General features: G+C 46.3%; 4 protein-coding genes across 4 annotated transcripts; 2 read left to right on the top strand and 2 right to left on the bottom strand.

Moving 5' to 3' along the window:
• Positions 1 to 80: 80 nt before the first annotated feature.
• Positions 81 to 4504, bottom strand: slc25a44a (solute carrier family 25 member 44a). The gene is made up of 5 exons (XM_029841322.1): positions 4332 to 4504; positions 3834 to 4143; positions 2450 to 3157; positions 2247 to 2374; positions 81 to 1866 (listed from the first exon to the last, which is right to left on the bottom strand). The coding sequence occupies exons 3-5, from the start codon at positions 3081 to 3083 to the stop codon at positions 1675 to 1677; spliced, it is 954 nt and encodes a 317-aa protein (XP_029697182.1). The 5' UTR covers positions 3084 to 3157; positions 3834 to 4143; positions 4332 to 4504; the 3' UTR covers positions 81 to 1674.
• Positions 4505 to 5164: 660 nt separating this feature from the next.
• On the top strand, positions 5165 to 13200 carry ireb2 (iron-responsive element binding protein 2). The gene is made up of 22 exons (XM_011607425.2): positions 5165 to 5287; positions 6514 to 6600; positions 6733 to 6898; positions 6982 to 7119; positions 7185 to 7424; positions 7540 to 7609; positions 7709 to 7892; positions 7982 to 8121; positions 8248 to 8419; positions 8501 to 8601; positions 8692 to 8808; positions 8889 to 9048; positions 9135 to 9270; positions 9760 to 9844; positions 9925 to 10081; positions 10189 to 10313; positions 10404 to 10508; positions 10584 to 10726; positions 10854 to 11001; positions 11371 to 11493; positions 11587 to 11772; positions 11861 to 13200. The coding sequence occupies exons 1-22, from the start codon at positions 5263 to 5265 to the stop codon at positions 11969 to 11971; spliced, it is 2919 nt and encodes a 972-aa protein (XP_011605727.2). The 5' UTR covers positions 5165 to 5262; the 3' UTR covers positions 11972 to 13200.
• A 1232-nt stretch (positions 13201 to 14432) lies between these two features.
• Positions 14433 to 20020, bottom strand: snx1a (sorting nexin 1a). The gene is made up of 15 exons (XM_011607423.2): positions 19840 to 20020; positions 17814 to 18735; positions 17538 to 17680; positions 17367 to 17448; positions 17246 to 17289; positions 16982 to 17123; positions 16825 to 16903; positions 16648 to 16723; positions 16434 to 16547; positions 15974 to 16067; positions 15603 to 15808; positions 15337 to 15480; positions 14851 to 14931; positions 14702 to 14773; positions 14433 to 14593 (listed from the first exon to the last, which is right to left on the bottom strand). The coding sequence occupies exons 1-15, from the start codon at positions 19954 to 19956 to the stop codon at positions 14543 to 14545; spliced, it is 2367 nt and encodes a 788-aa protein (XP_011605725.2). The 5' UTR covers positions 19957 to 20020; the 3' UTR covers positions 14433 to 14542.
• Positions 20021 to 20289: 269 nt separating this feature from the next.
• sv2 (synaptic vesicle glycoprotein 2) lies at positions 20290 to 26607 on the top strand. Its single transcript, XM_011607424.2, has 13 exons — positions 20290 to 20421; positions 21161 to 21259; positions 23152 to 23313; positions 23486 to 23648; positions 23781 to 23902; positions 24084 to 24244; positions 24337 to 24417; positions 24506 to 24598; positions 24699 to 24787; positions 24979 to 25106; positions 25372 to 25467; positions 25565 to 25724; positions 25796 to 26607. Exons 1-13 carry the CDS (start codon positions 20334 to 20336, stop codon positions 25977 to 25979), a joined length of 1626 nt encoding a protein of 541 aa, XP_011605726.1. The 5' UTR covers positions 20290 to 20333; the 3' UTR covers positions 25980 to 26607.
• Positions 26608 to 26825: the final 218 nt, after the last annotated feature.

Genomic DNA, 26825 nt, shown 5'->3' with positions numbered 1-26825 from the left:
CCTCTGATGGCCATCCAGAGGTACTGCAGCCAGATAAGCTATTTATTATTTCAGGCATGTAAGACGCTACTTTCTAGCCATGAGGGTGAAGTAGACATTTTTATTGCTAATATTTTAAAATGTGTTACACTGTCACACTTTTAAAATTTTCTTTTTAAAATTATACATTAGTGGGTTAATACAAATAGAGCACCCTCCATCCAGCTGGTGACATGTGGAGTGACTTCACTGACATCACACAGCAGAAATAAAAGGCTGTGGATTTAATCCCTGAATGACAGAAAAACATCACAACACTCTGATCCACAGTGGGAAATATAACAACTTCCAATTTTAAATCTGTACAGAACAGCAGTATATCCTTGTCCCTGGCTGTACACTCACCAGCCACCTTACTAGGTACAAATATTCAATTGCTCGTTAATATAAATAGCTAATCAGCCAATCACATGGCCACAACTCAATGCATCTAGGCATGTAGATGTGGTCATGACAACCTTCTGACATTCAAGCAGAGCATCAAAATGGGGTTACAAAGGGGATTTCAGTGACTTTGAATGTAATGTGGTCGTTTGTGCCGGACAGGCTGGACTGAGCATCTCTGAAAATACTGTCTGTACGGTTTAGAGTTCAGATTTGGCATAAACAACATGAAAGCATGGATCCATTGTGCCTGTAATGGTGGGTATATTTTCCTGGCACACTTTTGGTCACCTAGTACCAATTGAGCTTCGTTTAAACGCCACAGCTTACCTGAGTATCGTTGATGACCATGTCCAACCCTTTATAACCACAGTGGACTCATCTTCTCATGGCTACTTCCAACAGGATAATGCACCATGTCACAAAGTTCATATCATCTCAAACTGGTTTCTGGAAGATGATGAGCTCCCTGTACTCCAGCGGCCTCCACAGTCGCCAGATCTCAATCCGATAGAGCAGCTTTGGGATGTCTAACGGGGGATTTGCATCATTGATGAGCAGCCGACAAATCGGCAGAAGCGCCTGATTCCATCATGTCAACATGTATCAAAATCTCTGAGGAATGCTTCCAACACCTTGATGTATGTCACAAAGAATTAAGGCAGTTCTGGAGGCAAAAGGGGTCCAACCTTTTACAAGCAATGTGGACCCATTAAAATGGCTCTTCATACACAAAAAGATTCTGACCAGCTTTCACTCTGACCTCTGAGAAACATTTAATATTTCTCTTCCTGTAACTTAGCTGGCCTCCATTTAAATAAACTTGGGGAGAACATAGTGAAACAAGTAACAGATATTTTAAAATCCCTTTACTTGCTGTGTCAAAATTTAAAGTGGGATCCTCGGATGTACAGATTTTTTCTGGAATGCAAATTTTACCTCAGAACTGGCACACTGTGGTGACACTGTGCTTTTCCAGTGCTCTCACAATCACTAATTAATTAAAATACAGATCGTAGATCACGCGTATGCTTTTAAAACACGATGAAAGTGGCAGTAGATCCTGACAAGGTTGCTAAAGCCCTGGGTTGCAGGAGGCGTTGATCAAAAGGGATCAAAGGTTTCCCAACCCAGAATGAGTTTGTGTAGATAGGCTTGATCACAGGATGGACACCACCGTCTCACTGTCCCCTCTTTTAAAAGTTCACATCCGTCTGCAGTGTGTTGGCCTTATTTCAGCTCTCTGCAGTCTCACCAGTGTCTGGACTCAATCAAATCAGCCCGCAGGCTCAGCCTCTTCAGCGTCTCGTATCCCACCACGATCAGCACCGACGTGGGCAGAGAGGAGATGATGCGAGCCGACAGCCCCTTGGTCATCCCCCAGGCCCCCTCCTCCACCAGCAGCTGCCTGAAGGTCTTGATAACAGATGATCGGCCCTCCACCTTCAACAGATAATACAGTATTTCATGAGCTCTGATCTGTAAATACGTTTAGTTCCCCTCACTCACACATTTACCAAACATCATTTGATGTTGACGCGACCCTGAGCTCCAGCACAGCAACCCAACTTAAGAGTTTCCTAACTTCTGCTTCCAAAGGGGAAAAAAGGGAAGTGATGTAAAAGTGTGCAGCTGCAAAAATGTGAATCCAGTAGTCAACAAGCTGAAAAATGAGAAATTTGACGAAAGAGAGGAAGTGGCAGCAGGCGCCAACTCAACGTGCAGATATTTGATTTACGCTTAAACGCTCAACACCAACTAACTGCTGTTGTAGGCCGAGTAGTTTTTGTCGCTCGCGGTTTACTGGTGTTGACTGGTTTTACCTGGACTCTGGCTCGAACAACATCCATGGGGTTGGTAATGGTGGAGGCTGTTGCTGCTGCCATTGGTCCTGCCAAAGCCTGCAGAATCAGATGGGGGCACTCGCTTGGTGCTAACAGGGACAGCTGCTCTGTTACATGAAGAGAAATCAACAATGAGTATTCAAGTAAATGAGACTAAGCGAGCCACATATTTCCTTCCTTACCTGCATAAAAATGATAAAAAGGCCACCAGAGTGCACTGTTTGGGATGTACGTGAGCAAAGACGCCACGTAACCTCTGTAAAAGCCCCTGAAACCGTCAGCGGCAAATATTTGTACTGTTATGTCCCGCGTCTGCCCAAAAGTTGGTCTGTGCTTGGTTGTGGTGAGCACCATTTTGGGTTTGACCTTGAAGCGGGTGAGGTGCTCTCCCTGTCCCTGCATCATCAGCTGCTGCGACACCACATCTATGGGCACGGTGATGGTCTGGGCCACCAGGGACGCGGCTCCCCCAGCCACCACTGACTTCACCGTGTTGCTGGGGGAGTACTGCGACACGTACTTGCGCACCAGTTCATACGTGGTGATGTAAGCCTGACCTGAGACCAGGGTGAAGGTGTTCACCATGAAGCCACGGTAAAGGCCTTGCACCCCCTCGACTCGCAGGATCTTACAGAAAGCATCGATGGCGCCGGAATAGAGCGCCGTCCCTCTCTGGACCTGCAGCCGAGTGCGAATGACACTGGCAGGGTAGACTGTAACCCTGGTGGTTAAGGTCATGAACACACCCAGGGAATAGAACTTCCTCTTGTCCAGGTCCTCCCATTCGATAATCTGGATAGCACCTTTCTGCTGCATGGTGCCGGCTCAGGCAGTCCTGCAACCCTACAGCCATAGATCGCTGGTCATTGCCCCTCTGACCACCATCACACCTGTAATGAACAACACATCTTACATTTACATCAATAACAGCTTTTTCCTTCTAGGTTGACAGTCAATGTTTTGGTCAGTGCAATGTTTTGTTTTGAGATGCTAGAACCAATTGAAAGTTACTGACAAGCAGGAACTAGTCCGGGCGTGTTTACACAATGTGTTGCACAAATACAAAAAAAACAAAACCAAAACCATCGCCCCAATAAAGAGGCTCTGTGTGGTTTTACAGGAAATACGCTGAAGACGAATGAAAGTCAAAACTTCCAGGGCCTCGTTTAAACCCCGACACTGTTGAACATCCAGTGCAGCCGTCGCTCATGTTAGTCCCGAACGACCCGCTGCAGCTGCAAATGGAGGCGGCAAAACATGCACGAAGCAGGCGAACACGAACGATGTGCAGTTTTAATAGGAAACATAGGGTGAAGAGAAGGTTTTACTGTGCGAGGCAGCTAGGGGTGTGCTCAAATCGCTGAAACCAAGACGATCATTAGCAGGAGAATGTGACAACATTGTTGACTACACGTTAGAATCAAGACACTTTCAGGCATAATACAGGTCAGCAGAGGAGGCACGTGCAACGGCACAGCGTGTGCTCGCCCTGGGTTTTATGCTAACTAGGAGGATACTTTAGCCGCGTTAGGAAATAACCCAAATAAACACATGGATTAAATATACCTGTCGGTAGATCATGCAGCTCGTATTCACCTTTCTCCTCCCCTGCGATCACTGCAGTGAAAACGAGCTTCTCTCGGCCTGCTCGGCTACACGGTGGGTCGTGCCTTCCGACCATTACTGCTTAGGGCAAATATAAGGTTAAAGACTATTGACTATGTTTCACCACTGCGCGATGCAAACTGTCAGTATGTACTCTAACATCACCATAATACCTGAAATTGTTTTTTCATTGTATTCCAGCAACAGAGGTATTATTACGGTGACTTTCTTCTGGTTTACTTAACTTGCGATGCGGCATTCAGGGTTTGACCTAAAAGTAGGAGTTTTGACCAAAGTACAATGAACTAGCGAAGACTGTTCGCGTACACACTTCGTGTAATGAGCAGTGACGTTGATTTTTTTTCCCCTGATCAACTACTATCAAAAAAACACAACTTATGTAATATTAATTGAAAAGCAACTCAACCGACCTATACAAAAACTACGATATTGACCTACCAGTATGGTGTAGTTAGTGTATGTGTTGGATAATTATTTTCTTATTGGGCCAGAGGTTCATGAGATTGTTATAAATAATTTAATCGACGCAATCGATGAATGCTGGAAAGTTTGCATAGAAGGGTTCTATGTTTACCGCAACCGATTTTTTGTCGAATGTTGCTTGAAGGCAACAAACTCAACGTCATATCCGTTGATTGCTGCGTTATCGCTGGGAACGCGTCACGTGATACGGAAGACTGCGGTGTCTGCTTTTTGTTATTACATCCGCCAAGGGGATTTATATGACAGCTGGCGTTTGTTTGTCTGTTAGCAGAATCACTCAAAAAGACACGAACGGATTCTAATGAAAACGGTTTATCTTCGTCTAAATAGTTTATTGAATACAACACGAGTAATGTACGTTGGCTGACAAACTCGTTGGGTGGTTGGGGTGTAATTACCACATATTGGGAACATTTAGAAATGTAAATACAGTTTCTTTTTGTGTGTTTTTCCTTCCTTTTAAAAAACTGTATCAATGTTGACCTTAATTTTCAGCACAAAAAATTGCCATTTGATACAATAACCATATTACTCGATATAGCGAGCCATAGTTCGTACAATAAATAACTAAGCTCTAGCGAAATGAGTAAATCGGGTAGGGAAAGGTCAAGCCTAAATTTCAAAGTGACCGAGGCCAGTATAAACTGATCCAAGTTCTGCTCATTAAAAATGGGATCGCCATCAAATGGCACCATAAGTATAAATCCATGTGACGCCACTTAATTGGCTAAATCTGATGGATTTTAGTCACGCGAGTTATGAAAATGTTTTTATTTTCGTCACCACCAGCGAGGGGGCGTGGTCACGGATCTCTGCTCTCTGATTGGGGGGCTCCGTGTCAGCAGCGCAGTCGTGCGAAGGGGTCGTGTTGATTTCAGAAGTCATCATGGCGCACACTTCCTCTGTCAAAGGTAAAGCGGTGTCTTTTGCTAACCTTAACCAGCCGGTCGACATTCGGTCCTTAAACCCGGGATACCTCTAAGACATACCTCCATTCCCCGAGAGTGCTGATGCTCGTGTTTAGTTACCGCTATACCGAGTGTACTAACGGCAAACTGGAGATAAAAAAGCTAACATTAGCTAGCCTGCCAATGATTGATCTACACAAGCATAGCCATTAAATGTGCTAACTCGACAGACTAAATGTAGCATCTACTCTGTTCCGTTATCAACACAATGAGTAATTTAAGCTAAAACCCCCCATCAGTAGCCTTTTTTCTTTTATCTCGGAGGTCGTACCGCAATTTCAGCAGTGACGCGATAAGTAGCTCGAGTGTGTGTTTTACGATAAGAACCAGTTAGCTAAGTTAACATTCGTTAGCTCTGTTCTTTATCCCAATACTATATTGTAGACAAGGGTCGCGGGTTGGATCAGGTTTATGGTTTATAACAGGGTAACAGTCATGCAGAATAATACCGTGTTAGCTCAGTTTTAGTGCATATCCTTGGTACACCTGAGCCAACAGGCCTTCACAAGTGTCCAGCACCTGCAGTAGTGTTTCAGGTAGTTTGCCCCTTTTTAGTGGTGCTGATTTTGCATTGTGCATTGCATTATTTGAGTAAGATCAGGGATATTGCATTGCATTAAGGATCTGCAGACTGCTTTTAGATGATCTGAAAAATAAAGCTACATTCCACAGAACGTGCTAGCTCCTTTACCTGAGGGTAATGACTGCTTCTGTAGATTAAGATAGGTTGCGTGGTTTTTCTGTTCGTTTTTGTTCAGTCTTAATGGTTTTGCTGGTGTGCCAACATGAGTGATCCACCATTTAAAGGAAAGATTGTAGTTGAGGAAGATAGAAGTTAAGCTTTTTGACATTCATGGTGCAGAAGTAGGAGATGAGGGCTGCACAGGCTTGGCTTGGACTTTACTGCACGAATGGGCAAAATCCTTTTCCGTGACAGCAGCTGGACAGGCGTATAGAACATGATGATGTCCCGCAGGTTAAGATTACCAGATTTTTCTCTGAGGAGAATGCAATGCTGTTCATCTCGCTTGACAACATAAGAGAGCATGTCTGAGTGTGAACGTGAGTGGCATGTATGTCCTGTGATGGACAGATTAAGAATTAGTGGGGGTAAAAAAAATGAATTAATGGCACCACAGGTATTAACAATGATTGTTTTCCCTCTGCAGCGCACCCCTATAGCAATCTAATTGAAGGGTTGAAAGATGGCCAAATCAAGTTTTTCAATCCACAGAAATTAGATGATCCCAGATATGGTGAGTTCACCAACATCTAAACGATTGTTCCTATTGTGACGATAGAGTTTTAATTTGTTATAGCATAGAAAACATTAAATCATTCACACAAAGATGTGTGTCATCATTAATTGGGCTTCTGGTACTCTGCAGACAAGCTGCCTCTGTCCATCCGTGTCTTATTGGAAGCAGCAATCCGTAACTGTGATGGTTTCTACACTAAAGAGGAGGATGTTGAGAACATCCTGGACTGGCAGCAGCAGCAGAATAAAGCTGAGGTGGTGTTTACTCCAGCCAGAGTTCTCCTCCAGGACTTCACGTGAGTCTCACTAAGATCGACGATGATCCCTGTCATGGAAGCGAACGATATCTGATATTTCCCTCCTTGGTTTGTGTTGACAGTGGAATTCCTGCCATGGTGGACTTAGCAGCTATGAGGGATGCTGTTGCCAAACATGGAGTAGATCCCAGCCTCGTCAACCCTAAATGTCCCACAGACCTCGTCGTAGATCACTCGTTACAGATCGATTATAGTAAATGGTTAGTACGTGTTTCTTTGTTTGCCTTTATAATGCCACATTTATAACAGTCCTTTTGCTTCACAGTGCAATACAGAATACTCCAAACCCTGGTGGTGGCGTTGGTTCAAACCACAGTCAGAATCCTTCCCGACCTGCCCCCTCCAGGCCCCTGTCCAGAGGATCCCAGTGTGGTGGCCAACAGGGCTCCTGTAGTAAAGCTGCCTGCAGTGACCTGCCAGCCTCCTCAGGTCGACCTGGAGGATCTGTCCAGCAGATCGAGAACACGCCTCTCCTCTGTCCATTCCACCTGCAGCCCGTGTCTGAGTGAGTTTCAGGCATTGCTGACATTTACAGCTCCTGTTATATTTCATACCACCTCACCAAACTCCCATTTCCCTCGGGATACATGGCGGGTGTTGTTTTTCTTTTCTTTCTGAAGAACGGAAACTGCCTTGAAGAATCAGGAAATGGAACTTAGCAGGAATAAAGAGAGGCTTCAGTTTTTTAAGGTACAATGTGGAGAAGATTCCACTCAATTGCAGTAATTAACATGACTGCATTTCCCCCATTGGAATATAAATATTCCTTTTTTTTCTCTACCCAAACAGTGGTGTTCAAACACTTTTAAAAATGTGAATGTGGTTCCTCCGGATGTCGGTGCTGTCCATCAAGTGAATCTAGAGCATCTGTCCAGAGTGGTCCAGGTGACTGACGGCTTCATCTACCCCGACAGTGTGGTGGGAACTGACTCGCACACCACCATGGTCAACGGCCTGGGGATCCTGGGCTGGGGTGAGTCTTTCTTCTCTCTGAATTGGCCCCAATGTGCCGGTTTTCTGGTGATTCACATTTTCAGAACTTTGTTTTCTGTCCTCCACCAGGAGTCGGGGGCATTGAGTCTGAAGCTGTGATGCTGGGCCAGCCAGTTCCTCTGGCCCTCCCTCAGGTGGTGGGCTGTAAGCTAGTCGGCTCCATCAACCCTCTGACCACATCCATAGACATCGTCCTCGGCATCACTAAGGTACCGCTGCCCGTGTTAATGAAGAATGTTACAGAATCTACGTATTGAGGACATCTCATTAGTTCCAGTGTTTACTCAGAGTTTCTGGTCTCTGTCTTTCTTTGTTTTTGTTCTGTGACTGTTTAGCATTTAAGACAAGCGGCCATCGCCGGGAGGTTTGTAGAGTTTTTTGGACCTGGCGTCTCTCAGCTGTCAGCTCCCGACCGAACCACCATCGCCAACATGTGCCCAGAGTACAACGCCACCGTCAGCTTCTTTCCCATCGACCAAGTCACACTCAAGCACTTTAAAAAGACGAGTGAGTCGTCTCAGTGACAGGGTGTTATTTTTTTTAAAATTCCAAACGGTCCATTAATCACCAACCGTTTGATTTTTCCAGATTTCAGCCAGGAAAAACTTGATTTGATGGAGTCTTACTTGAAGGCTGTAAAAATCTTCAGAAGTTATGAAGATCCCTCAGAAGACCCCCAGTACTCTGAGGTATCACTTCTTACAGCTGCTGTTGTAATTGTTAAAATTGGCATTTTCTTTTCTTGTCAAGGGGAATAAAAAGAGTTCATGTTTGAGCAGGTGATCGAGATCAATCTGAGCTCCATGGTGCCCCAAGTGAGCGGGCCCAAAAGGCCCCAGGACAGAGTGGCTGTCAGCAGCATGAAAGAAGACTTCCAGAGTTGCCTTGATGAGAAGGTGCTCAACAGTCACGAGTCATTAACTGCTCGGCCCCTCTGCCTTTGTGAGGGATAATCCAACAAGTCATTTCCTCACAGGTTGGATTTAAAGGATTTCACATTTCCAAGGAGAAGCAGGACATCAGAATTCCTTTCCTGCATTGTGGTGAGGAGTACCAGCTCGTGCACGGCTCAGTGGTCATCGCCTCTGTCATCAGCTGCACCAACAACTGCAACCCATCAGCCATGCTGACCGCAGGTAGCTACGGCGCGCCCCACGTCCAGGATCTGTCATTCCCAATATTTTATTCCTGGTGCTTCATTAATCTGTGCTTTGATTGACAGGCCTGCTGGCCAAGAAGGCGGTGGAGGCGGGGCTTGTTGTCAGACCCTACATTCAGACCAGCCTTGCTCCTGGCGTCGGCATGGTCACACACTACCTCAATACAAGTGGAGTCCTGCCTTACTTTAGCCAGCTTGGGTAGGAGCGCACACACACACACACACACACACACACACACACACACACACTCGGGAACACGACCTGGAATGAACCCACTCACTCAGGCAGCCTGCAGCTCATGTAGCATTACAAAGAAAAGGTCAAAGAAGGGAGAGTGAAGAGAGTAAGCACAACACTGGCCACAGAATAGCCCCAGGATTTCACAGTTAAATCAACAGAAAATAAATGTTACTGTGAAACTTAATAAATATTATAGTTGGATTAGGTCTCTTTAGCTATTCCATTTCAAGATGTTTTTCTTTTATTCTTTCACTATTCTGGCTTGTCTCATTGTTCAAATGACAAACAAAGGAGATTTTGTATTTATTTTGTATATATTCATGTCTTATTTTATGCCTCAAAAGCTGCTGAGACATTTCAACAGAGTTTCGTCTAGACTGATGCTCTTCACTTGAAACTGTTAAAGAGGATAAATATTTAACGCTGAAGGATTTTTTCACGCCACAGGTTTGAGGTGATAGGTTACGGCTGTGCCACGTGTGTAGGAAACACATCTCCACTTCCTGAACCTGTTGTGGATGCAATCAAACAGGTGGGAAGCGTCTCTGTCACATTCTAGGATTTAAGTTGCCCGTCACCAGGTTCAAATCTCAATCCCGTCCTGTGTTTTAGGGTGACTTGGTAGCCTGTGGCGTTTTATCTGGCAACAGGCATTTCGAAGGCCGCCTGTGCGCCTGCGTGCGTGCCAACTACCTGGCCTCACCTCCCCTGGTGGTAGCTTATGCCCTTGCTGGGACTGTAGCCATCAACTTTGAGCAGGAGCCTCTGGGTGAGGAAAGAGCAGGACTGGATCCGCTTCTGTTGGATTTAGACTTTTGTTCAGACACATTGAAGTAATGAGGTTGGTGTAGCGTCATCTCTCGTTGTGTGGTGCAGGCGTCACTTCAGAAGGGAAGGAGGTGTATCTCCGTGACATCTGGCCCTCCAGGGAGGAGGTCCGGGAGACGGAAGAGGACACAATAATTTCCTCCATTTTCAAGGATCTCAGACAAAGGATAGAGGTGAGAGCGCCCTCTTTCTCTCCTTCACGTGTGGCTGATGTCCATCTGCTTTAACTGGTACCAACCACCATGGCTGTGCTGTCTGTCCAGAAAGGGAACATGTTCTGGAGCAACATCGAGTGTCCAGATTCGGTGGTTTTCCCCTGGGATCACAAGTCCACGTATATACGCTCACCGTCGTTTTTCAGCAAGCTGGTAGGTCTCTTCTGAGCAGATTTGACTGTGTGTGGGGGGATTTATCACACTGACCCCAACGTCCGTGTGCCTCAGAGTAAAGAGGTTCCAGCCCCTCAGTCGATAGAGAACGCTCACGTCTTACTGTTCCTCGGAAACAATGTGACCACAGATCACATCTCTCCCGCTGGCAGCATCGCCAGGGTCAGCGCCGCGGCCAAGTACCTGCTGAGCAAACGGTGAGTGTTGGATCAGGCACCTGGTCTGGAGGTGCAGCAGTCAGGAAAAATGTTGTTCTTTATATCAAAAATAGACAAAACGCAAGATCGCGTCAGAATGTTAATCATTTATCCATGTTTCTTTCAGCCTGACACCTCGGGAGTTTAACTCTTATGGCGCCCGCCGAGGGAACGATGCTGTGATGACCAGAGGCACGTTCGCCAGCATCAAGCTCCAAAACAGATTCATCGGCAAAGCGGGCCCCAAGACTTTGCACATTCCATCAGGGCAGACGGTGAGTGCAAATATCTGACGACCACATGAGGAAATAAACACAAATAGTTGGAAACGTCACCGTTAAAACCATCAGAATAAATAAAGATTAAGAACTAAAGAAAATGTGGAGCGAGATTGTGCAGCTGCAGGTGATCTGGATCTGGTTTACAAGCAGACATTGATGTTTTATGTTTGGGGAGTTTATGATGATTTAGATCATCAGGAGAAAACCTCTTCAACCTAGAGTTTTTGTTTTGTCGTAGCTGATATTTAACAGCAATAGTTTAGGTGATATACCATATATCGCCACCAGGGGCGCAGTTCACCTTTTAAGTTGGTTTGTTTCAGCTTCAGTTGCAACACTTTAAGATTAAACTTCTTTGCTCAGGTTGACGTTTTTGAGGCAGCAGAACGCTATCAGAAAGAAGGAATTCCACTCATCATCTTGGCGGGAAAAGACTACGGTTCCGGAAACTCCCGAGACTGGGTGGCGAAGGGACCCTACCTGCTGGTAAACTTAAATGTCCATGTTTTTTCTTCACGTGATGTTTAGCATTCTCCCTTCTCGTCTCTTGTCTGACCTTGGCGACTTCCTCTCCATCAGGGCGTACGCGCAGTCATCGCCGAGAGCTTCGAGAAGCTGCACAAGAACCAGCTGGTGGGCATGGGCATCATGCCGCTTCAGTTCCTGCCTGAGCAGAACGCCGATTCTCTGGGCCTCAGCGGGAAAGAGAAGTTCACTCTCGCGATGCCCGACAGCCTGAGTCCGAGGCAGCAGCTCACAGTGAAGGTAGGAAACCGGCAGCAGCAGCCAAAGAACAAGCTTCCCTCAGGTTTTAGTTCCTCGCTCAGCGATTCTGACGTGTGCGTTCCTGCAGACCAGCGACGCGAAGTCCTTCGCCGTCACCGCCATGTTCGACAGCGAGATTGACGTTATCATCTTCCGACACGGAGGACACCTCAGATATGTCGCTCGGACTTTCCTCTGAAAATGACCCCCCCCGGTCCATCCTACCTGCTGTGGTGGAGACACACCCCCCTCCTCGGCTGTCTGCCCTCAGCACAGGTGGAAAAAAACAAATATCGCCTGAGTGTTCGAGCCGGACGTCCCTCAGGACGTCTCAGACATCTTGACTACATCATCATCATCGCCTTTCTGAACGGAGTTGAGGCGGAGTCACTTAGAAACACCTGCGTCGTCCTCGTTGATGTCCGAGCGCCGAGGACGCCGTTTTCATCCTCCTCCAGAACTCGAGACAAGATGAAATGAATTCTGTCCACTTCTGTTGTATTTAACTAAAACCAAGTCCTGCCTAGAAAGGCTAACACGGTGCTAGGTACTAACATTAGATGGGTTTTTGGGTGCAGCATGATTGGTTTATTTTCCTTAACATCTGAAAAAAAAAAATCAAGTGTAATTTTGTGAATTGAAAATATTTACAAAATTGATGTCACTTACCTACATTTCTTATTGCAGCCAAATAATCTTATGTCAGTTAAAGTTCTGTCAATATTTCTTTAATTAAAATGCCTTTGCAAAAAAAAAAAAAAAAAAAGGAATGCCTGATCACCCACCGTTTTAATCCTTTTTTCAACACTAGTCTAAATCACAAAGATCTCCACAAAGGTTTCTCAGCCTGAAGTTACCAGATCTGAGCAGAAGTTTGGGTCAACTTAACAATGTGTCCAGTCTTCTTACACTGGCCGCAGAGATACAGGTGAACGCAGGCTTCCCAAAGCTGGAATGAAACACGAACCTTTGCCAACACAATTGGGTTCAAGTCAATAAGGCAAAAAGCAAAAATGGTGGCGATGCTACAAATGTGTTTTTAAAAATGAAAGGATGGAAAGCCAGTCCTCAAGGGCCGCGATCCAGCCGGGTTCTCTGTCCTCCCGGCCAGTTTTCACCAAGGTGAGTGGGAACCCAGGTGAGGCTTGACTACCTAGTTGGTCAGAAAACCCCTTTTGGGTGTGACGGCCATTGAGGACCAGGTTCCAACACGCTGCTTAAGAAGACAGGTTTTTAATGGACATTAAGCTAATTAAAAAGGTACCGGTACAGTATTTTAGGCTAAAATGAGCACTATTGTAACATTTACCTGTAAACTGACATGAACTGCTATTAATGAATCATTGATTTATCAGGTCTTTATAACAGGCATGAATTTTTTTCACAAAAGTTTAATTCTGGTAAAATAATAAATGTCAGTTATTTAAACTAAGTGTGTGATTTGAAATGAAAAAATACCCAACAGACCCACATTAATTTCTCAGCGCATTTTCCAGGTGTAAACAGTGCAACTTTTATTGAAGACGTTTCTCTGCTCACACAGACGAGGCTGCAGCAACAGCCACTTTTCTTTTCAGTGTTGTAGAACACAAGTGTCTCCCAACTGTGTATTAAAAAGGACAAAAAGAAAAAAATCTAGTAATGAAAATAGCTTTGAATGGAATCAAAGCTGGCTGTAAAGCTTTAATGGTTTTGTCTTAAATCTCATTTTACTGAAGAATTAAACAGTAAATTAAAAGCTACTCGGAAGATTTATCAGTACAAAGGGGGTATGTTTACATCCAACATCCTTTCATCAAACAGCGCGTTTCTTTATCCCTGTGCGACCTCCTCGACAAGCACGTGTGAACACACGAATGAGGAGCACGACCTTGAACGCAGCTCCGCGTCGCCCTGACTGACCACAGCCTCCACTGATTGTCTGAAATAATTCCACTCGGGTCTGATATGGAAGTTTGGGTGACGCCTTGGACTCTGGGTAGCCATTGCTGCCAAACTGACACCCAGGCGGCGGTCCACAAACAGCAGGTCTCTCCAGCAGCAGCGACTCTGGCCGTCATGGAAACCGCCGCACAATATAACAAAAAGCACCAATCTGGAAGGCACAGACGACTTTAAAGTTTGCACTATGATTGAAATCATTCCTGTAGTTTTTAAGCACGCCCACCCCACCCCCACCCCAACCATGGCCACAGACCTCAATAATGCCCCTGGACACCCCACCCCCCCCCCCACAATCCTCAAGAGTATCTAAAACAAAAACATGGCTGGTGTTTGCCCATTCAACCACCAGGTGGAAGTGCTCCTAATTTCTGATTCTCTGAACGTGAATCCCTTTGATACCCCGGAAACATCCGATGAGAGAGCGGCCGCGCTGTAAACAGTGTTTTTCCGCCGCTGACGCCGACCTGCTCACGATCGCGCCAGGGGAGAAAATCCTGAGAACCAAAGACTCCTTTCCTATCCGTTGCCAAAGTATCAAAGCAGCCTCTCATCTCCTCTCGCGTCCGTTTGTCCGTAATCTCTGTAGGTAAATGCAAACTCTTTTTATCTACTTAAGAAAATATCTGTAGGTGGTTAAATGAAAATATACAATTATCAATACAATAGAATACAGAGCTATATGTTAAAGGTGATTTAAAAAAAAAAAAGAAAGAAGCTGATTGTGTCTCCCTTTACAATGCACACATCTTCCTTGGTTTTAAAGGCAAGAGGTAAAGTGTATCAGAAGAGAAAAGGCCGCCTATCAGTCGTCTGGAGGGCTGCTGGATTAAGCGATCGCTTTAGCTTCAGGTAAGAAAGCCTCCCAGTATTTGATCAGCTGGAGGAAACAGAAAAAAACAGGTTGGGGAATTGGATTGGGTTTGTCTGGAATTCCTAAAATCAGCTGCAGCCAAGACCAACTTCCGGATTTCTGTCGTGGACTCACCTGATGTTGAGACTGAAGCAAAGACTCCAGGTACTTAATGATCTGACTTTTGAAGTTCTTGGTCTTTTCTTTCTGTGAGCGCATAAAAACATTAAATCAGAGAGCGCCCGAACAGTCTTGAAGAGACCCTGCGTGGGCCGACACCCTACCTCGAAGCGGATTACTTCCTTGCGCACCGTTGCGGAGACGCGTTCAAAGTCTCTCTCGTACTGCGTCACCTTGGCTTCCCACTGCGACCCAGAAAAGAAAAAGTTAAAAGCTAAATGCACCAATGTTGGAAAAAAACCCACAAAAACAGAATTAATTTGCATTTCATGTCAAAATTTATGACGTGAGAGTATGAATGTGCATTTTTAGTTAAACTATCCTTTTAGTACTTAGTACAAATTCATAATGGTTCCATTCAATGGCTGCGCGCTGTGCTAACATCCTCAAAAGATAACGGACGCAAACACGTGGCTGAGATAAAAAGGAGAGGCAGAGGACAGAAAGCAGAACCAACTCAAAAGAAAGAAAAAGAGAAGTGGGTGAGAAGAAGAGGAGACATCTGGAGGAATTCTCTTCAAAAGGGAAAGCTCATTTCAAGCCTCGGGACAAACGCGTCAGTCAGGTCCGTCGGTGGAGCCGCGTTTTACCTCCACAATCTCCTCTTTGGCCAACTGCAGCTTGTCTGGTTTATTGGCCCACAGCAGCTTCGCCTCTGTCTCCCTCTTCTTCTGCAGCACCGTCTGAGCGTCCTGCCAACGCTGCCACGCCTTCATCCGCTGGTCAAACGACCCCTGCAGGTCACACACACACACACACACACACACACACACACACACACACACACACAGATTCAGCTGTGGGCATTTAGCCGTTGATTATCAGGAATAATCTGACATCTGATTCTGTTCAGTACCCTCACGGCTCCCAGCAGGCGGATGTAATCTGCGATGACTTCGGCGAAGCCAAAGGTGTCGTTGGCTGCCTGGTCCTGGTGCAGCTGCTCCATCTTGTCCTCCACCTCTGCCAGCTGAGAGAGAGCCCGGGACAGAGCCGTGTTGTCCTCCGCGCTGCCCAGCATGGCCGTGCTCTTGGCGAAGCTGGAGGTATTTAAGGACAGCTCTGCCGGGTGGGGAGGTGAGACAAATAAACTGATCAGCTGGGAGCATCGTTGATCTTTATGTTTCTGTGAACATCCCCAGAAGTGATTCAATTTCCACATTTAATTAAGAAATTATGAGCACAGGACTTTAATAAAAAGCTGTGGACAGATCAGAGATCACAAACCTTTCCTGTGGACAACCAGGGACTCGACCAGCGCGTGGAGCTTCCGGAAATACTGGTCTGTAGACTCCACCTCCTGCAGCTTCTCCTCGAACCACTGCAGCGAGACAGACGGCCGGTAATATCTGCTGCTTAATCATTGTGATCATTTGTGCAACATTTCCTTCTTTTAAACAGATTGACAGAGTTTCAGAGGAAATGATTCTTCCCAGCAAAGTTAATCTGATTTGATGCTACAGATCACCAGATTAACACTGTCGACCATAGCAACAGACGACTCCTGTAAGCAGACGGTTCTCATTTATTAATCTCTCTGGAAGCTTTTTTTTTTTTTTTTTTAAAGGAAGCTGAGTGACGTTTTGCTGAAATGAGGAGGTTTTGTGGTTTTACGGTTACATCAGCGTTTCGGTGTAATGAAAAGCTGTTGGTAACAACAGGACGGGTTGTTTACTAGTGAACTCACCACGTCTGACTCGTTCATCTTGATGGTCATTTTACTGACGGCGTCTGTCGCTTTGTTGATCATTTTCAGGAAGCCGGCGCCGCTCAGAGCCTGAGTGCTGACCGCTCTGGGCAACTGAACACACACACACACACACACACGATGAAAGCAACAAATCTGGGATGAGGAGGAAAATAAATGCCGCGTATTATTCAACATCTTGATTTCAGCTTACGTCTTCTCTCTCCAGGAACTCTCTGACGTCGGGGTCCTGCAGGAGAGATGGGTGATCTACCACCCGCTGCAGATACCTGCCAGACAAAAATAAAAAGTCAACCGTTTTGCCTTCTGTCACCGGGGCAACAAGAACCTAAAGTAAAGCAGCCAAAGGTTTCTGTGCGTAACTTCTTACCTCTCCAAAGCCCCTCTTCTTCTCTCCACAAAGTCTGCAGAGGATGAATCGTCCTTTCCCACCTTCACCTTTGTCATTCCTGCCCAACACAACATCCCATCCTTAAACTGAATTAAGGTTAATTCCAGGAAGTGGGAAAAAGCTTGTGGAAGCCTACCCAGAATGCTCTTCTCTGGTGGAGGGGGAACGATGAATCCATTTGGTCCGTGTTTTTCGGAAAGCTTCTCGTAGAGCCCGAGGAAGTCGCTGAAGCGCCGCCTCACGGTGAAGGTCTTGTGGCGGAACATCTGCAGCGTGGTCTGAAACACGGAACAATGGAGCTGAGACCAATCCTGCCATTTCTGTCAGGAATATTCCAATCTTCCTGCTACTTCCTGGACGGCACACATCACATGACTCACTGAATAAACTAGTTTTTCACCTGTGTTGTTACTTTGTAGGCCATGTAAGCGTTCATCCCGTCCCCTGGAAGGCAATAAAAGACATTATTTATGAATAAAAAGGGCTACAGCTGGGTTTCTTCTTTGTTACTAGAGTCCCACCAATTTTTTCTGGGTCTTTGACAGAAACAGAGATGTCAAACTTGTCCTCCAGCTCCTCTTCCTCCTCCTCTTCTTCTTCCAGCTACAACAAATATTGGAGACAAATCTCATACCACTCACTCGTCACTGTCCAACTGCAGAGGGACAAACGGGTGTGTTAGATTTGTTTACCTCCTCCAGGGTGGCAGAAGGTGACGGGGTCAGGCTGGTCGCTGCTGACAGCGAGGATGCCGAAGCAGATGCAGAGGGTTTCTCACCTACATCCTTCTTTCTCACATTATGAGGACTGTCAAGAGAAAGCTCCACTGTGGCTTCTGAGAGAGGGGAAAATACTTCACACGGAGCACATTCAAACCACTTATATTACTCAAATATTTCTTTTATTCTAGTTTGCATTGTAGAAAATTGCAAATCCTCATATTTTAGGTAGTAAAACAGGGGACGTACCAGTGAATAAGTCAGTGTCCTCTTGAGAGTGGACTCCATTGGTCTTTGAGCCGACAGCGCCGGTGGTTCTGATGCTGGGCGCCGTGGTCACGCCTTCCTCGGCAAATATATCGGCGGGTTCTGTGGGATTGCTGCTTTTCAGGGGCCCACTAATGTTGCCCACATCCCCAGAAGCTTTGGGTGTGGCGATTTTGTTCTTCTGCTCCTTGCTGGTGGTCTTCTTCGAGGCGGCGCCGAGCGGCTCGCCGAAAAGATCTTCGGCCGGATCGCCGAAGAGGCTTTTCTGGGGCTGCTTGACAGATTTAGCCTGTCGCGGTTCAGTGAACAGGTCACTTCCGTCATCTTCAAACAGATCGGCGGCAGGTTTTTTGGCATCAGCGGCAGGCGGAGCCTCACTCAGGAGGTTGACCAACGGATCAAGAATTTTATTGCCGCCTTGTGGCTCCTGCACGTTAGCTGATAGACCGCCAAAGACGTCAATGACTGGAGCAGCAGAGGGTTCCTCTGCTTCCTTCACAGCCTCACTTACAGCTTTATCGTCACCGGTCACTTCACTTGTATCCGGCGCTGCTTCAAATGTCACATCGGCTAAAACAGCTCCTCCTCTGGGCGCCTCACCTTCACTTCCAGTTAGGTCGACAAACTCATCGCTGGACTCCTCTAAGGAGATCTCACTCGTGGTTTTTGCTGCTTCTGCAACAGAATTGACAGCCGAGGCCAGGTCGTCGGGAGAGCCGGTCACGTTGTTTGTGAGGTCAACAAACTCGTCCGAGGGTTCGCCGAGAAGATCGATCGCTGGTTTGATTTCTGTTCGGATGTCTGCGATGTCAACTAAGGGGTCAATGAGAGGATTCACTGACATTTCACTGGGCTGAAGGACAGCGGGCAGCTGGGGGTCCATTTCTGTTGGTGGAGGGCTAATCTGGGGTTGGGGAGAAAATAAAAAAATAATGTGGGGATTAAAGCACCAAATAAACAAATATTGCTAGAACCAATTAATATAACCATCTGATGAGCAAAACATTGCAGGTCTGATCTTTGTCATTTTAAAAACAGTAAATCTCTGATGCCAAAAGCTGAGTGTAGCTGCTCACTATCTCTTGTGTAACATTGTGCAACCAACTACAGGACTCCTACAATCATGAGGCAACTCCAAACCCACAACCAGCAACTTCTTGGCCTTTCTCCAATCATTGCTTCACCTCCTGCTTCTGTTAAATCCAACATTCACTGTTGCTGAGTAATGCATTTCTCCTTCCATTCAGCATTGAGAGCTGGGCGGAAAAAAAATAAAAAATTTCAAAGACAGCAATTTCTGCACCCCTCTGAACTTTGACTGCGAGGAAAACATCCGGGTTTTGCCCACGTGACCCCAGCTGACTCACATGACTGGAAGCTGCTCGAGCCAGATGTTAAATTCTCTTTGGAAAGATAATTCAATTAAATTCAATTATTCTTTTAATGCCAATTTTATGAACAGCAGAGATCAGCTGTCCGGCAGAATGCTGCGATCAGACGCCGTTTTCCCTGTAAACTGTGATCTTCCGCCCATTAAAATCCTCAGCAGGGTGTCGGATTTTTAAAGTAAAGCAGGAAGAGGGAAAGAATCACCAATGCCGACGATGCTCAAAGTCGATGCTCGAAGCAGGGGCCACAAACGGACCCCAGCAAACCCCAAATTACGAAACTTTCCCTATTTTACAGTCCAAAGTCATCACAAGCCGCCTGAACGCAGCAGCGGTGAAGCTGAGTGGGCAGAACAGATTTTTGTCAACAGTCAACGCTCGTTATTTGTTGCACCGCCAAAGACAAACTCAGCTCGGCATCGCAGTGAATAACCTTAATTTACAGGCAACCTCCGCCTGTGTGAAACTGGATAAATGCCGATCGACACACTCGCAAAACTTTTGCTAAAAGTCGCCTGATTAGCATCGCCCGCTGGCGTTAGCTAACTCCTGTCTCCCCCTAATGTTCCTATTTGCATTGAGCCCCGGGCCGGCGTGAAACGATCCCGCTTGGGACTCACGGCGCTCATGAAGAGGTCGTCTTCGTCGCTGTCCCGCTGGACGTCCTCATTGTCCAGTACATCTTGGTCCTCGGAGTCCGGGAACGGCGGAGGACTGCGCTCCGAGCTGGTCGCCATCTTCAATCTTGATTAAAACAGAAGGGGGAGGCAACGTCAAAGGCTCCGTTTTGCAGACGACGCACGCCCGCCTCCTTTAAAGATAACCCGCTGCGGTTATGTTCCTGGTCCCGAAACGCTGGCACACACCAGCTCCTTGGTTCGGTAATCCAAACTGAAGAGTTTGGCTACTGGACGCTCCGACCCCCGCTCTGTTTTTTTTCTCCCCCTTTTTTTTTCACTTCCTGGTTCGGTTCTGCGCGTCCCCGTCACGTTAGCTTTAGCATTAGCTCGCTGTTCATGTGACAGCAGCTGCAACCGGAACGCAGAAATGGACCCGAGCAGAACCGCGGTCGAGTAAGTCGCCCCCGGCTCCTTGGGCGGGCCCGGCCGTCGCTATGCCTCACCACCGTGTGCACGTCGCGGACGCGGAGGTTCGAGCGCCGCTGCTCACCGGGAACAGCGCGGACACCGACTCGGACGAAGGTACAGCTGCTCCATCACTAAACTGCAGAGTCATCTTAAAGCTCCTTAACTGGCAATTTTATAGGGAAAGAGATAAAAATACGACACTCTGCACTGTTATTTTAACCTTTTAAGATATGAGATTGCAGCTGCAGTAGTCGCCAAACGCATTTTTTATCTCTTGTTTACTTATTTGGAGTCAAATAGTCTCATTGAAAGATGCGTCACCGAGAAAAATGAGCAATTACTCAGATATCTGCAGCTTTTGCGCCGCTTTACTGTTTACAGGTTCAAATCGCAGGTGTGCAACAGATGTTGGTTGTACTTTACAATGGCAGCTCCAAAAAAGATATTTTTTCAGGGATTTTTAAGTTTTATTTCACAAAAATATGCTGTTACGTGAGCTGTTTAATAATTCTTTCATTTAACATAAGAGTTTTCTTTCATATTTAAAAACTAATTTTATATTAAGCGACATCTGCTGGCCAGATCCACGAATTACACTATTTGAAGCAGCCTCCTATTGTGGAACAAAATTTGAATATTTATTCCTATGAGATAGAAAATATGTATATTACTACCACATAGTTATCAATAAATAGCATGATTTTCCCCAAATTGTCTGTTTTCGTTCCTTTTTAGATAATAAACATGCATATCTGCTCTTTTTCTAACAGTATATCCAAAATGAGATGATGCATTTTGTATAATATCTTTGTATTATCGGCCCTGCTTCCCTTCTTTTATGTTTGTTTTCTAGGTGAAATAATTTTTGACCGCATGGCACAAAACCTCAAAAGAAATGATAGTGACGATGCAGGAAAAAGATTATCATATGAGGAAGCAGTGGAGAAAGCAGGTGAGTTTATATCCAAGGTAGTTTTCTCTGTCAACTGGACTGGGTTTCTTCTCTTGAAGACGTTTCACCTTCTATCCAGAAGGCTTCATCAGTTCTGAAATCGCTGGGGAGAGAGCTTGAAAATATATAGCCCCTGTGGACCATTTGCATGCTAATGATCTGGGTGGTCACCTGAGAGTCGTTAGCAGGGTCGTTGGTCGGGTCGTTCACCTAGTTTCTGTTGAGATGTCTCCCCTTTGTCTGCTGGGTCACATGGTGATGAGTCACTGGGTCTCTTGGAATGGTGTGAATGTTTGTTTTGCTGTTGGAAGGAGTGGAGGACTGCATTGTATGTGGGTGACAGGAAGTGTCTCAGGCCACCACCTCTGTTTAAGGATGGTTTCTCCAATTTAACATGGATAGCTTCCTTGACCCCCCTTTCGAACCAGCGGTCTTCTCTGGCCAGTATCTGTACTTGGCTGTCCTCGAAGGTGTGCCCACTCTCCTTTAAGTGTAAGTGGACTGCTGAATCCTGACCCGAAGAGGTGGCACGTCTGTGTTGTGCCATTCTTCTGTGTAGAGGTTGTTTGGTTTCCCCAATGTCCAGTTCCTCACGTTCCTCCTGGCACTGTACAGCATAAACAACATTACTTTGTTTGGGTCTTGGTGTCTTGTCCTTTGGGTGTACTAACCTCTGTCTGAGAGTGTTGCTGGGTTTGAAATGAACCGGTATGTCGTGTTTCTGGAGGATCCTCCTAAACTTCTCCGAGACTCCAGACAGGTAGGGGATGGAAACGCTGCGGCGTTTGTTTCTCTCCTCCTCTCCTTTGCTGAGGTCTTGCTTTCTTGAGGTTTTGGTGAAGGCCCAGTCTGGGTAGCCACATGTTTTGAGAGCTGTCTTAATGTGGTCCTGTTCCTTCTTTCTGCCTTGGGATGTGGTGGGTATTTCTCTGGCCCGGTGTTGGAGAGTTCTGATCACTCCCAACTTGTGTTCCAGTGGGTGGTGAGAGTCAAACTGGAGGTACTGGTCGGTGTGTGTAGGTTTTCTGTAGACTTCGATGGTGAGATTTCTGTCCTCAGTGATCTTGACTGCGCAGTCCAGAAAGGCCAGACTGTTTCCTTTAACCTCTTCCCGGGTGAATTTTACATGCTCGTCTGTTTTGTTGAGGTGATCGGAGAACGCTTCCAATTCTTGTATTTGAATTTTGACCCAGGTGTCATCCACATACCTGAACCAGTGGCTTGGCGCAGTTCCTGTGAAGGATGTCAGGGCCTGGGATTCCACCTTCTCCATGTATAGATTGGCAACTATAGGGGATACTGGTGAGCCCATGGCACAGCCATGTTTCTGCCTGTAGAAGCCTTCTCTGTACTGGAAATAGGTGGTGTTCAAACACAGGTCCAGCATGGTGCAGATTTGGGCCGGTGTTAAGATTGTTCTTTCTGTAAGATTCTTGTCCAATAGAAGGTGCTTGTGGATGGTGTCTATGGCGCTGGCGGTGGGGATGCACGTGAAGAGTGACGTGACATCATAAGATACCATAGTCTCTTCTGGAAGTAGTGTGAGTCCAACGACTTTTTGAGCAAAGTCTTGGGAGTTTTTGATGTGGTGTGGGGTGTTGCCAACCATGGGCGACAAGATGGAGGCCAAGTATTTGGAAATGTTGTAGGTTACAGAATTGATGCTGCTTTGAGTTTATATTGATTCTACCAGGAATTAATTCTAAGCGTGAGCAATAGTGCGATGTTAATAGGTTTCTGCAGCGTATATACAAACCCTTTGATTGTTTCTATCACCTCGACAATACGCGAGACAACATCTCAGGTGAAAATTTAACTGGTAATTTCTTACTTTGTGGACTTCTTCTGTTGTATGATGACAGTAAAAAGCTGCTTCTTCTTCTTGTCTTTAGGTTTTGGTTTGTTTCACTGGATTTTGTTGGCTGTGTGTGGTTGGGCCAACGCCAGTGATGCCGTGGAGATCCTCTGCGTGTCTTTTCTGCTGCCCACCGCTCGCTGCGACCTGCACCTGAGTTCTTCAGACATGGGCCTGCTGACCGCCAGCATCTTTCTTGGTGATTCAACATCATCGGTCGCTCTGCTGGAGCATTTCTCTGGATTTAATTTGATTATCAGCAAATGTCTCTACCTCCCTTCTCTCTTATGGAGTCATTTTGCCATGATGCACTGTGCCAACGTACTTGACTCATTGATAATAGTGACAATATTCCCACTGCTGTTTTAAAGGAATGATGGTGGGCGGCTACGTATGGGGATACCTAGCTGACAGGAGGGGGCGCCGCAACATATTGGTTGTGTCGCTGGCAATCAACGGGGTGTTTGGAAGTCTGGCCAGCTTGGCTCCAGTGTTCTGGCTCTTCCTGCTGCTGAGGTTCATCAGTGGCATTGGGTGAGAACGCCGCCTGCAACTTCTTCAAAAACAACATTTGGAAGGGGGGCGGCAGGCAGCAAACACGCGTCGACTTGCTGACGTGTCCGAGAAAGCGACTGTTCTGAAAGCTGTTTTTCTTCTCCTCTGCAGGGTCGGGGGGTCGATACCTGTCGTTTTCTCCTACTTCTCTGAGTTCATGCCCCGGCTGAGGCGAGGAGCAATGATCAGCGCTCTGGCCACGTTCTGGATGGCAGGAAACATCCTGGCTGCAGGTGGGAAGCTGCAGGAAATAAAATGCTGATTTTGCAAAAACGGCACATCCATTATTATTCAGTGCGTCCTGTCCTGTTAGAAAGTGTTGTGACCAGTAGCACTTTGATGTTTTTATCCCAAACAGGCCAACTCAGTGATCTGATCTGCAGTGTTTAATCATGAATAGTTCTGTTTCTCCAGGTCTGGCCTGGATGGTGATACCAAGAACCAGACTATTCTTCTCTCTGGGCCCTCTGGACTTTCAGAGCTGGAGAATGTTTGTGGCTCTCTGCTCCATCCCCAGCCTCACATCAGCTGTCATCTTCATCTTCATGCCTGAAAGCCCCAGGTTCCTCCTGGAGGTATTTAAAAAGCTGAGTGTTGGCATTTAAAGCAGGTTTTTTTCAGTGTTTGCTTTCAGGGTTTTGCCTTTTTTTTTTTTTCTTTTTGTCAGGCTGCTCGTGAAAAAGAGGCCGTTCGGGTCTTTCAAGCGGTGTTCCGGATTAACATGTGGAGAAAAAGAAAAGATTTACCAGTACGAACGAGACAGTATCAGCCTTTATTCATCTGTTCTGAGAAGAAAATTGAATTCATTAAAGTCATTGTGTTCAACTGTTTTCAAGGATTTTCATTTGCACCTAAGCTCCAAGGAAAGAGCAGCACCAGAGGAGAGTCAAGGCTCTCCTGGAGGAGTTCTCTCCAACATTTTAAAACAAGTACATTTACTCAGAGCTGCAGAAATGAAAAGAAATGTCCTCAGTTAATTCCACTCCTCTGCCCTGTTTTCCTGTGTAATCTTTCCTTTTTTACTTGCAGGGGTTGTTACCCATCAAGCAAATCTTTACCAGACCCCTGAAATCCAGGAGCATCATCCTGCTCATCATCTTCTTCTCCATCTCCTTTGGGTGAGACCCTCCAGGCTGCTCATTTCTACATGCTGCCACGCGCTGATAAGACGGAGCCGTTGCAGCTTATCTTCAGCACCCAGAAATCAGTTTAGCTAACGGAAACTCTGTTGATCTTCTGCTGCAGGTTATTGTTCGTTTGCATGAGTTGCGATCCAACCTAAACATACAGAACTCTGTCCACTGTTCAGATACTATGGGCTGTGGATGTGGTTCCCGGAGCTGTTCAAGAGAGTCGAGGAGGGGGGCTCGCCCTGCGCCAATGTGTCCATCCCAGCTCATACTGAGAACACAAGTTGCTACCCGGTGAAGACAGTTGGTGTGTATCCACGGCGATGCCATAGGTCACCGCCTGTCTGTTTTCTCCAATGAACTAGAGCCCTTGTGGCAACCTGAAAACTTCACTTTGTCATTCAGACATCACCTGCTGTAACTATGCAACTACTGTAACCATGGTTACATCATTAGGTTGTCCTTCAGCCTGTCCTTTCTGACCTTTCTGGCAGACAGCCTTTGCAGAAGAGGGTGGGGTATTGCAGGGTTTAGTTTCCCTTTAAGCCTTCCTGTGTCTGCTCCTCCAACAGTCTACAAGGAAGGTTTCTACGTCGCTCTGTCCAACCTGCCCGGAAACATCTTCACCATCCTTTTGATGGACAGCACAGGAGGCAAAATCCTTCTGTGTGAGTCTGACCGCTGTATAAAGCTCCCACCTAAAGATGCTTTGATATTTCCACAGAACCTGTTGCTTTCAAACTCTCACGGGGTTCTTTGTTGCAGCCTGCAGCCTGGTCCTGTCCAGCCTGAGCATCTTCCTCATCTATGTGGTCCAGACCCGGGTCCAGAGCTTGATCCTGTCCTGCGTCTTCAGTGGTGTGTCAGTCATCTGCTGGAATTCTCTGGACGTGTTGGGGACAGAGCTCTACCCGACGCAGCTACGGTACAGTTTTCTGAAACGCTAACTCATCGATTCTGGAGGATCCGTTTGGACGATCTCCTCTTTCTTTTCAGGTCTTCCGCTCTCGGCTTCTTCACCGGAGTAGGCCGAGTGGCGGCGGTCACGGCCAACATCGTCTTTGGAAAGCTGGTGGACACTAACTGTGCTGTGCCGGTGCTGATGGTGTCGGCTCTGCTGCTGACCGGAGGACTGGTGGCTCTGCTGCTCCCACAGACCAAACAGACAGAGCTCACCTGACCCCCACCACCCCCACCTTTGATGCATATATGAATCTGCTTTTCCACATTCCCAGATCCTACTCCCAGTGCCTTCCACACCATCCCTCTCGGCTCCTCTGGCTCCAGGCAGACGTGTCTGTGTAATGTGCTCCGAGTCTGAGCAACAACCAAAGATGCTGGACCAGTTTGTCACGTTTAAGATGAGACCGTTGCAGCCCGTCTCAGTGTGTGCTTCAGCGTTCCATGTTTATTATCAATGTCTTACGTAGAAGAAACGGATCTTTGGCTGCTCAGTTGTCGGACGCGTCGACATTCCCAAGGAAGGTTACAAGCGGGAGCTTTCATGAATGTGGTGGAATGTTCTGTTCTGCATTCCACTGCTGTCTTTCTGTTTTAAAGTATTAAAATGTCAACAGTGCAGAATTAAACTCACAAGCTGTAATATCGGGTATTTATTTTTATTTGTACAATAAATAAAGCTGTAATACTTGAGGATCACGTTACAACCATACACAGAAGCCAGACTTCACTGTTGAAAGTTGATGTAGTTCGGAAACACTTTTCCCCTCAATATTTCTGTACTGGAGACTGTTTTTTGTTTGGGCTTTTTTGTCAATTATTACAGTAAAAGTGGAGTTTTACATTCATCTGTATCACTTTGTTTGCAAGTAGTAAACAAAAAGAACCGTCAGCAGCCAGTGGGACACTGGAGAGTGCATGAAAAGAGGCTCATGTGACTTAAAAACAATTAAAATCAAAAGCTCAACGTAAACTTCAACAGCAAAAAAATCAAGAGTGGAAAGCAAAAATTGTAAAGACCACCAATTCTGTCCACAACATCAGTCATTAAATTGGAATAAATTAA

This window comes from Takifugu rubripes, chromosome 9 (assembly GCF_901000725.2).
Source record: "Takifugu rubripes chromosome 9, fTakRub1.2, whole genome shotgun sequence".
In the NCBI taxonomy this organism is placed as follows: Eukaryota; Metazoa; Chordata; class Actinopteri; order Tetraodontiformes; family Tetraodontidae; genus Takifugu; species Takifugu rubripes.
The sequence above is the reverse complement of the archived record's forward strand: the minus strand, read 5'-3'. Positions and strand labels throughout refer to the sequence as shown.